Source organism: Cupressus sempervirens, chromosome 4 (genome assembly GCF_028749045.1).
Source record: "Cupressus sempervirens isolate cs-2001-9-10 chromosome 4, ASM2874904v1, whole genome shotgun sequence".
In the NCBI taxonomy this organism is placed as follows: domain Eukaryota; kingdom Viridiplantae; phylum Streptophyta; class Pinopsida; order Cupressales; family Cupressaceae; genus Cupressus; species Cupressus sempervirens.
In genome coordinates, this window is record NC_143121.1 from 129,038,774 (window position 1) to 129,051,010 (window position 12,237).

At 37.3% G+C, this 12,237-nt stretch overlaps 1 protein-coding gene across 2 annotated transcripts in view; it reads right to left on the minus strand.

Moving 5' to 3' along the window:
• Positions 1–5,321: 5,321 nt before the first annotated feature.
• LOC149560269 (uncharacterized) overlaps positions 5,322–12,237 on the minus strand; it is a 155,550-nt gene continuing 148,634 nt past the window's right edge. For both annotated transcript variants that reach the window (XM_089824577.1, XM_089824578.1), the window contains exon 8: positions 5,322–5,768. In XM_089824577.1, the coding sequence (XP_089680703.1) occupies positions 5,684–5,768 (85 nt within the window). In that variant the 3' untranslated portion in view covers positions 5,322–5,683. The remainder of the gene's footprint in view (positions 5,769–12,237) is intronic.

The window sequence follows — 12,237 nt, forward strand, 5'->3', positions numbered from 1 at the left end:
CTAACAAATCCCAGGAGAAATTGGAAGTTATTGAGTAGACAGGTCAAGGAGAAAGCAAAGATGAAAAGAAGAAATGGAAGCCTAATATGAAAAAGATAGAGAATGAAGGAAAGATAGATCAATTGGAGAAAAATTATGTCAAGTGTGAGGAAATTGATTAGAAGTTACTTGAAGATTTAGTCATTAGGTATTTATTAAATTTCAAAATAACTTTGGTAGAACTTGAAAGTGGCATACCCGATGATGAGTATGATAAGTTAGATGTAAGATGACATTTAGCATTAGATGAATATCAAAGGATATGGGAATAAACACTTCATAATTTGTGCATAGTAGTTACAATAGATGAGATGAAGGAGATTTTGGGTAAAGAAAGACTAAAGATGAGAACCAAAATGAGGATTATAAAGATAATGGCTACTTTGTATGAGGAAATATCTAAAGAAACAAAAAAAGGCTATTGTAGAGGTACTACAAGAGATAGAGTATAAAGATGTTCTAACACCTAAATCTATTGAGATAACTTTTAGAGATAAAACAATGAACTCTCCTAAAGAGGCAAAGGATGTTAACCAGTTCTTTAGCATTGTACAACAACCAGATTTCTATGTCAATAGTGTACCAATTACTCTTGACCCAGTGTAGGAAGAAAAAGAAAAAGATTAGTAAGATTTTATGAGAAATTTGATCTTCAATTATGAAATACAAGATATAATGCTTGAGGCTGCAAATGAAGAAAAAGAAATCAGTGATGAAGAGTAGGAAAAAGAAAAGGAGAAGAAAGAAAAGGGAGATGTTATGACATAAGAGGAGTTCATGAAGGTGATCAATGAAGGTAAACCTTCATCAATCACAGTTGAGTAGAGTGATACTCCATCAGTCACTCCATTAGAACATGTTACAATGAGCCATTTTGATCCTATTGGTAAGATAACATTGTATTAAGTTGAGAGGTTGAAATAAGGAAAGTGACATACATAATTGAGACAACCACTTCATCTTATATGGCGACATTTTTGGAAAGTTACTTTAGCAAAGCCATTCCAAGTATGGATAAAGATGATGATTTAGAGTCGTGTGATGAAGATGCATTGATAAAAATCTCAATTATGGCATTTGCAAAGGTTAAGCAAAGATCTGAGAAGAAAATTGAGAAGAAAAAAGAGTTCTTAGCAAGGCTTTGGACAAGTTGAAAAAAGCATTGCCTATTCAGTTGATCTTCCAAAGTAATGATACTGTAGCTAATTTGGATTTGGTACTTAACGATTTTGATGTACATTTTACTTCATTGGTGCAATCTACTAAGATAAAAGTAAAGAAGGATTACAGTGCAGAAAAGTTTACCAAGGTATGTGCTTCAATAGAAAATGATGTCAAGTTAATTGATAAAAATATCAAGGACATAAGGGGAGGAATTACATATTACTTATATAAAATCAGCTAGACATGTGCAAGATGCAGATAAATGTATAAAAGAGGAAGAATATAACTTAGAGAACAAATACATATATTTTTGGGAAGTCTAAGCAAAATGTGACAAAATTTGATAAACTTGTGAGCAAGACATTTGATAAGATAAGTGTGTTACATTGAGAAAGGGGCAAAGTATTACAAAGCTTTTGCATTTTGTGAAGTTCACTTGCACCCTAGTTGGAGATCATGCAAAAGGGATTGGATCTATTGGAGTCCTCTAAACAATCTTATGCACTTTTTAGAACTATAGATCTTCAAGCAGCTAAGATAGCATCATATGGACTTTATGGTAAATTCAAGTAGCAAAGAACCTAAAGAAATCATGGGATGCTAATTTTGCAGCCCTTCCCTAAGGAAAATTTTACAGATGTGTTAAGGTTGTATAGCATCATGTATGATTTTGGTTGGATAATTTTGTTATATATATAACATTTCTTGATTCTCGCCTTTGTCATTGATGTCAAAGGGGGGGTAGTATAGTAGCAATGACAAATGAGAAATCATATAGTATCATATTAAGGGAGAGTGGTATGATATAAAGGGAATATTGTACTGATAAAATCTTTTGAGTAAGTTTTTGATTTGGTGTTGACACTTGTTCATTTTTCAAGTGTTGCCATCAATGTCGAAGGGGGAGATTGTTGACAAATGATCAATTATTGAGACTTGAATGTTGTCATTCATGACAACTAAGTCGGTATGATTATCTACCCTAAAGTTCAATTTTTGTTATGTTTTGAAAATAAAATATGCCTAAGTATTATGTAGGAAACAATGAATAGTTAGAATGTTTTTGTCAACAAGCTTAATAGAGCAACTAGTAATGGCCACATTATTGGATAATGGTAGTGCGAGGTTTGTATATGCTTCAAATATGTTCACCTATGATAAGATTGTATTTGGCATAGTTTTTGGATGGCAAATGTGTTGACTGGCCAATATCATTGTATTCAAAATCAGTTTTGGTAATCAGACGAATTGATCTAAGAAATTGAATTGTTTTACCATTTCAATTACGTGGCATTGTAAGGGCAACATCCTAGATCTTAACCCTTGGATAACAATTCTTAATAATTAATTTTGGATATTATGCAACACTTTTTGTGAAGATAGTTTATGCGAGTCAACTGGAAAATTAATTGAGAAAGGTATATAGCAAAGTGAATTTTTAGATGTCAAATACAAACTTTGATGATTGATCAAATCATGTGTGAGCTTTATTGTGGGCTAATAAAGCATTGTTATGCCAGAACAATCATTTTTTGTATTGTAACTGTTAATTTTTGTATTGTAACTGTTACTTTTTGTATTTGGACAGTGAGTCATCATTGAGTAGGGAGCTCTTATTGTAATACAACTTCTAACAGGGTTGAGGCCTCTAACAAGGTCAAGCCCTTTAACAAGGACTAATGTACATAATGTATGTAATGACTCCTATAGGCTTTAAAACTCCTAATAAAATATTTTCAGATTAGTACATAGTTGTGGATACCATCCCCACTAAAGTTTTCCCTTAATCAGAATTCTTTTGAAAACAAATCCTAATGTTACTAGTTCCTTAATGATTTGTGCTATACTTTCGTGTTTTGTTCTTTGTGAATTTCTGTGATTAAGTTTTGTCGTTATTTGAACTCTCAACCCTACATGAATTTTTAGTGTGTCACCATATCGAGAAATTCAACCTAACGAGAAAGGGTAAAAGGTTGCTGCACCACCATATATCTCACTATTTTCATTGAATTCATAATTACTTCAAATAGAAGTTGATGATCGCACCATTCACAACAGCCAAATAAATTAATAATTTGGTAACTTTAATACAAGCCTAACTCGTATGCATGCTTCTGTAAGCGTATCACACCGCGAGTGTACAACCATTTTTGTTATTCAAGAGTCAAATAAAAAATTTAAGTGAGCTTAACTAGCAACGATCAACTGTATGTAACACAGCCGATAATGATTTGCTAATTAGCGAGATAGGGAATGAGGCTAACAACCTTCTCATTGTTTCAGAGTAGAACTGGATCCTAAATGATTTTGAGTCCTCTGTGTCACATGCGATCTTGGTCTTCACCAGTTTTTAGTCGGATGCTTTGACTGAAGCACATCGCTCAGGATTATAGCGTTCAATAAATATACAATCTTGAGCATTTGTATTTAAAATGCCAATTTCCCTTTACATTTTTATTGTACATAGATTGTTCATTTGTTACAAGAAAAGCGGTCACCTAGTATTGCTGTTAAAAGCCAAAAACTTGCTCTGTAAAGGTTCTAACCTTCTGGTGTGTTAATTTCTGGTGTATACTCAATTCCAATTTTTATGAGCATTAAGGTCCCGTTTGGTTGCTAGCATAGGAATAGAAAATTAGAATAGAAAAATGGAATGAGAATGGAAATGAGGAATGAGAATAGAAATAGACAATTCCAATCATGTTTGGTGCACTTGGAATTCGACTGGGAATATGTTAATCTATTGTTTGGTTGTACAAAAATAGAATAGGAATAAGCTTGAGTTTTGTATTTTTAAAAACATTTTTTCTAATTTTTTTTTTAATTTATTATTTTTTTAGTTAATTCATTTTCATTTTCATTTTTTTAAACAAATAGATATAATTTTTAAAAATGTTATTAAAAAAAAAATTTAAAAAAAATTAACAAAAAAAATTCAAAAAGTAAAAGTAAAAAAGAAAAATTAAAAAAAAAAAAGAAATTTAAAAATATTTTTAAATGGAAAATCGGAATGGGAATGGAAATGCCCTATTCCAATAACAGATATTTTTTGGCATAGACATATGCTCATTTTAGGGGCAAAATTGGAATATGTCTTTCCATTCCCAATTCCGATTGAGCTTACCAAACAGCAAATATAAAACATATTCTAATTTTGTTTTTCTATTCCACTCATATTCCAGCAACCAAACAGGGCCTAAACTGCCATGATTGTCATTTTTTTCGATCAAGCGGCCTAATTTAAACTTCAAGGTAAGAACACGTTGTTCAGCTCACCATTCCTAATTTATGTTTTCTAAATAGAGGTTTTGTAATAATACCATTCAACCATGGCTCATAAAATCTTATATATATAAAGGAAATATACATGCTTTGGCATGCGGAATCTCTCACATAAGATAAACGGTTGTATTTAAATTTAACACAAATCTCAAATAATACTATCCATTTCAAAAATAATATACCAACATATTCTAATCTGAACTGTACTGAACAAGCACTGCCCAGGTGTCATTGCTAAGGGCACAATTTAACGGTATCTTCCCCGTGCAGGGCAGGCAAACAATGTTTTCATGATGGGCGCATGCAGAAATTTATTTTGCCCCCTTGATATATTTAAGATAATTCATTTTTCTTGTAGGAAGTGGCAATTCAGTGTCTCGCTAATACCTTGACCTTGACAACATGTTAAGAACCCAGTCATCGAAAATTTACGCAAAATAGCAATGTCTTTTCATCTCTGATAGCTAAAGATAAATGTTCCTGGAAGTTCCATTTGAAAAAAAATGTTGATGTCTTGAGTGAATGAAGTTTATTGGTCATTTATTTGAATCATGCAATGAACTTGTTAAGTGTTAAATTTTGAAGAACTGATTAATGATAATGATTGTATTCTAGATACCATCAAGCCCTTTTCAGAATTTAGGTTATGCTTCTTCTCATCAACAATATTGTTAAAGGTGTTATTATCCCTTTCCATTGTTTTCACTCCCCAAATTATCAACCACATATCATCACTGGAATGCACATCTTCAAACATGGAATCAAAAAAATTGTAATTTTGTGATTAAGAATTTGTCAAGACTAGAAATTCAAAAGTTTTAAATAATCATACCACATAAATGAAAATAATCCCTTTTGATTGAAATATTGTCCATAAAACAAGTGATGGATTGAATAAGAATGTGATGACCTTCTCAGGTCGCACACTTGTATAAAATATAATTATCTTCCTTTCAATTTTGTTCATCACATTCTTCAGGGATCCATCCAAGTCTGAAGAAAGTCACAAGATTTATCTTCCATTTAGCCAATATGCATATCTGTATCATTCGCCATGTTTTCCATTCATAATATGTCTGTATTTCTCATAAAGCCCAGTACAGCAGGTATATATACTTAGTTTTCAAAGCATCCACATTCTTTCAAAGCGATTGATGAAACAAGACCAATGGCTCTCACGTGCAGACAATTCCTTTGATTAGCTACCTTTGTTTCTCTTCCCTGCTTTCTTCAAAGAATGCATTACTTTTGTCTTCAATCCTTTCTGCTCTATAATCTCAGCTCTGCTCAAAACAAAACAAAAAATTCAAAATCCTCATAATATATAACAATGTTACTCTACAACAGCCTGACTATTGGCAATAAATTGTATTTCAGTCAAACAATGCAACTAACATGTGATCTATTCACAATGATGTAAAGTCACTTGGGGCTGTAAGTCCTAAATGGTACTAGAGAAAGAAAAATATGTATGTCCATTTTGGTAGCTTAAGTAAACAGGAAATTAACAGAATCTTTTGCAAGTGAAATGATGGAAATGAAAATATTGATGGTTCTCTTAGAGACCAACTCTCCACACAGAACTGCTCGCTGTTCCTTGTCACCAAGCTCAAACTGCTCCGAATCTGACTTGTTCCAATGTGTACAAGAATCACCTCAAGCTTTAGATCGAATAGCTCTGATACCACCTTTCAGGACCGGAGATGGTCGAGCTGAAGAAGCAGTTGACGGATCTTGTCGAGGCTGGATATCTCCGTCCGTCCAAATCACCCTATGCTGCACCATTCAATGGAAGAAGGGACTATTCGACTTTGTGTGGACTATAGGCGTTGAACAAGCTGACGATCAAGAACAAATATCCACTCCCCTTGATAGCGGACAGTTTCGACTGCTTGGTGGATGCACGGGTGTTTAGCAAGTTGGACTTGAGGCAAGGATATTACCAAATCAGGATCGCACCAGGTGACAAAGAGAAGACGGCCATAATGCCTAGGTATGAGAGTTATGAATTCATGGCGATGCCTTTTGGTCTAACCAACGCCCCTGCAACGTTCAGCACTCTGATGAACGATGTATTCAGGCCTCTGTTGAACAAGTGTGTGGTTGTTTACTTGGACGATATCCTGGTTTATAGAAGAGATTTGACCGAGCACAAGGAGCATCTAAGGGAGGTGTTCAAACTGCTCAAGATGCATGATCTGTATGTTAAAAAGAAGTGCATGTTTGCACAAGGGGAAGTGCCATTTTTGGGACACATTGTTGGGCGAGGAATGATCAAGCCAGATCCAGAAAAGTTGAGCGCTATCCGAAATTGGGAACCCTTGCGCAATGTTCACGAGGTGAGGTAGTTTCTCAAGTTGGTCGACTGCTATGGAAGGTTTGTGGAAGACTACTCCAGGACCGCTGGCCCATTGTCCAATTTGCTGATGGAAGGCAGGAGTTGGAAATGGGGCGGTGAACAACAGATCACATTTGATGATATCAAGGCAAAACTGGCTGAGGTTCAGGTTCCAGTATTGCTGAGTCTTGACAAATTGTTTGAGGAGACAGATAGTGCGTTCAAGCAGATCGGAGAGACAAGTCAACAGGAAGACTTGGACGGTCTTGAGATCCGATCGAATGTAAGTAGCTCTGATGAAAAACAGTTTGTTGAGACTGAGTTCAGTTTGCATTCTACTTACATCATTTTCAAATGATAGCAGGGTCGTTCGGTTCATTTGTGCGTCGATTTCAAAATCGTGCAACGTCTACCAGATTCGGCTGACATCTACTCGGACAACACCATCTTGGATCGCTGGGAGCAGCAGGGTTCCATTTCATTGAGGGATTTAATGACATTGGGCAGTAGCATAGATGTACAGATCGCAAGATGTGGTAGGGCCTTAACAATTTTGGAGGATTGCTCTAAGGTATTTGATCAATGGTACTGGTCTAACCAAACAGATTCACATCCGTCGGGTAAAAGACTCTCTAACTTGGCCAAGCTCCTTCCTTTCGAGTTCGTGCACAGATGGCCAAAGTTTACGACAGAACATGAGATGTTGTGTTTGGATGATATCCATATCGTTGCAGTAAGGGAGCAAGTGGAGCCGATTCAGCTTAATCCAAAGGTACCAATGAGGTTGGGCACCTTGAGTATTGTGAAAAATGAAAGTGAGTACAGTATTGGCGATAGGACGGAGACACTAGTTGATGCTACGGTGGGAGAGTCACCTCATGGCACAAATCTAACAAATGAATCCTTCGATCCTTACTTAGTGCCAATCACTTTTACACACCAAGGGTACTGAAGTTTGATGATGGGAACTACATCCCAAATTACATCAGAGATGATGAGCAGGATAGGATCTTGCAAAATTGGAGTCAGCATGGCATGATACATTTTGGAGACATCTTCTACTTAGGTGACGAATGGGATGACTCAAATTCAAACCAGCGTAACAGAATTATGGAGATTCTTAACCAGAATTTGGAGGCCATGGATGGATGGACCTATAACCACAAGGATGTACCCTATGAATCTTTCAGAGACAGACTTGTCAGGATGGCAAGATCCCTTCTCACAGAAGAACGAACGAATGATACAATGGACAGTTGGGTTGCTGAGACTATTCAACCTAATTCTCACAGTAAGAGTAAGGTGTTGATCAGCATTGATCAAAGGGATCATACTGCAACAGATAATTTATCACCCATTGTTTTTAGTCCGATGGGGGCAAACAAGTCTCAGATAGAGATTGATTCGGTTGATACATATCCAGACTTCACTGAATTCAATAACAATTTTCAAAGGGAGGAAATCGTCAAGACTTGGGATGGACTCGAATCAATACGATCTGAGGATGCACGCCTTAGAGGTATTATGGTTATTTCTGATTTGGACAGCAACACGGGGAAGTTGATCATCCCAGCTACTCAATCTGACTCCCTAAACAATTGGAGTGCCTGTGTGAGAACTTTTGTTTCTTCAATCCACGGGAGACGGAATCGGGTGATGAAGTCAGGAGTTGATGAACACGAAGTCAGCAACTCGGATTTGATGAGGCGACAGAGAGATGTGGAGATCTCCAATCGGTATAAACAGGTGGTGCGGGACCGGGAGTTCAACCCACCCACTCCTACTACACCTCAGGATCAAGTTGATCATATGGACGAGTCGGATTGCAAATCAGAAGAAGGCAGAACCGAGATCTTTTCATATGGTGAAGTTAGGTCCCCTTGGCAGAGGGACACCATCGGGCAGAACTGATAATTACATGTTTGGACCTCCCGAGCACGAGCAGACTGTGCAGGCATTGAGGACGTTGCCACTAGTTTAGTGGGGGAGGATGTAAGGGGTCTGCACTTCGAGGCTGACTTGATGGCCAAGTTTATCAACTCAGATGACCGACTTGGTAACTCTTTGTGAAGCAGAGGTGATTTAGGTCCACACCGTAATGTGCTAAGTGTGGAGATCGCCAAGGCTTGATGTGCAAGATAGGACCGGTGGGATTTCTATTAAATCCTTGAGCAGTGTTCACTTGGTGGCTGACTTGGACAGTTTAGGTCCCAGCATTAATGTAACGGGTGTGTTGCATGGGGGAGTAAATGGGTCCAGTCCCAAAGGTGTAACGGCTAGATGGAAGGACCCCACTATAAAGGAGGCACGGCATTCATCCTTGAGGCAGTCAGTCAAGCAACTGAAAAGCATCCAGGGAAGGAGCAGCTAAGTGTTCGGGATCAAGGCAGTGATCTGCGAATTCAGAATTCAGCAATGGACAGTGGAGCAGCGGAGGACATCAAGTGCAAGAGTTGGTCTTGACCGCTGGGTTGTCAAAGTTGTATACTGGTATGTTGTATTCTCATAAGCGTTGAGCTCACTGTAATAAGGACAGCTAAGAGGCTTTAGCCGATCCAATACTGGAGGCGATCTGTGTTTGCTTTGGTAGCAGTTATTGTTGTCATCAATTCTGAACATGACAATATGGCATCAGTATTCTTCAATTTCAGAATTTATTTTATTTGGTTGAAGAATCTTGTTGAGAAATAATCTAAAACAGTCTGCCAACTACCTATTTTGGGGCCACATCTCATTACAGTTTGATTTTCACAATAAAAAGTTTTTATACATAGTGTTATCCAGGCCATATATTTGCAACCAGGGAAATTCTTCTCTCTGTGTTCCAATAGATTCTATGATTGTGATTGTTAAGTTAAAAATAACTTCTCAGCTTTCTTCCCTGTTGGATGCCACAGGTTGTTGGCCATGCTAAAATTCCCATGCTAGTTATGTCAGATTCTATGATACGTAAAACACATTCCCCGAAAGGCAGAGGATACGTATAAACAACACCCAGATACAGGAGTTAGATGTAGGAAAGTGTGGCTGAATAGCAGAAAAAGAGATTGAGAATTGAAAACCTAGTCCTATTTTGTTTGATGAAGGATAAAATAATTATTAATGAATCAATCACCACCATACAAATATCCCATTACAGTGGCATAAGACAATTTCCTAAATGGGAAACACACCCTACAACACACGAATGAAAGAAAACTTAACTGGTGTTCAAACTTCAACACAAAGCAGGCAGCCCAAAACTTTCAATGGCATTACATGGTGTTTAGGAAACAAATACAACAAAAGTAGAAACTGAAATATATAAGAATAGTCCACACAAAATCTAGATAAGGCTGAGTGCAAAATATTTAGGCAAACAAAAATACCGAAAAGATAGTTCCAGTGCGGTGCAGGATGATACACGACCATAAGCATCCATGAGTTGTATGTTTCCCTTGCTTTAAGTGGAGAGCTGGGTAGGGACCAAAAAGGTGGTACAATGATTTCAGCTACTTCTTTCTCGAGCTAGGATGTTTCATTAAGGAATCCGAATTTACAGAAAGCTAAATGGCATTCCTGTCATTCCTCTCCCTGAATAGAAGCTTCAGCCAGGCTTTGTGAGTACTGAGCAGCATATCTCTTAGCACTAACTTGCTGTTTATTTTGCCGAATAAAGTCTGAAGCCTTCATTTGGCAAGCTCACTGGTTAAAATCTGCTCTGGAGCTTAAGGTAGTTTGGTCTAAGGCTATTTGGCCATTCCATTTGGTTCCTACAATTCTCGTACAAGACAACATGATTTTCTATTCAGTCATAAGCAGCAATGGAAAAAATACAAAAAGAAGAAATAGCACCTTTGTTTTGTTACTTATTAATATAAAAAACAATGGAATATATATCACCTTAATAAGGATAATCAAAGTGTCTAAGCACATTTTTGCCCGTTAGAAGCCACCTGTGGTTGATTCTTTTATTAATGCATTTGCAAACTCAATCTCAGCCTTCATAAGCCCATCATTAGCCTCCTCTTCATCATCATCATCATCATCACTATCCTCACAAGGAACTCTGCCAACACCAGGTCCATACTGTTAATTTTATGGTAATGCTTGTTAACCACAAGCAAACAATTAGATATGTTGCCTTCCCAACCATAGATGATAAGCTCCTATCATCAACCCCAAGGGCACTACATATTTTGTACATCGCAGTTATCTAAGCCAAATGCCCCGCATAAACAAATTTCTCAAAAAGGAAACTGAGTCAGTAGAGCTTATCGGCCAATAGTAACTTCATTCTAGTTGGTCAGCCCAAAGCTCTTCAATTCACCACATCAATTGGGCTAAGGGGCAGCTTTCTATAGGCCCTTCAAAATGGAACATTCCTTAACTCAACCGAGGCATTGTACTGTAAAATGTTACCCAGCAGATTGAACCTATAAGCTCGGAACAAAAAGGGATGATGTACAGAATACATTTTCTATTCATGCAAGAATAGCCTTACATATATATGAATGAATGCCTCTTAATAGATCTCTAGTCAGCCTTGTAGGTTTTTGTGCCAAGAATAGGATCAGACCTATTAATTACAAGCTACATTCATAAAGATCTTGCCCAATTACATAAATGCAAGTTACATGAATTGCCCAAATAGGGCTAAGACCCAATTAAGGATTGAAATGACAGATTTCATTAGCAACATGGCTAAGATTAACAGGCCAATTAACCATTAGGTGTACTACATTAGTCCTCGAAGGGATCCAACCTAGCTACAAATCAACACTCCCTCTTAACCAGGGAGGATTCCTTCAATATCCGAGTTACATAGTAACAGCAAAAATGACCACTCCCATGAAAATGCAAGAGAACATAACCACCATGGCTACTCCTAGAGGGTGGATCCATCATGGTGACTTCCATGGATGGAAATACAAGTGCTCATCATAGAAATGTGATGACATTCACCATGGCTACTCCCATAGAATGAATAAACAAAAGCAATTTTCTTCCATGACATCCACCATGCCTACTCGCAGATAGTGTATCCACCATACCTACATGGAAAGGGTGGAACAGGGGCTTTCACCTTAGGCTTCAACCATAGAAGAGTGCATCTCCACCATGCCTACTCACAGAGGGTGGAAAAAGGGCTTTCAACTTAGACTTCTCCCAGAGAAGAATGCATCTCCATTGTGCCTACTTACAGAGGGTTGAGGACTTTCACCTCAAAATTCAACCAAAGAAGAATGCATTATCGAGGGCTTGCACCTCAAACTTCTCAAACAAAGAAGAATGCATTAACGAGTGATTGCACCTCGAGCTTCACCCTTGGAGAATAACTCATTAACAAGGGAGTGCACCTCGAATTCTCCCTCACAAAGAACTCATTAACAAGGGATTGTACCTCGAACTTCTCCCTCATGGAGAAGAACTCA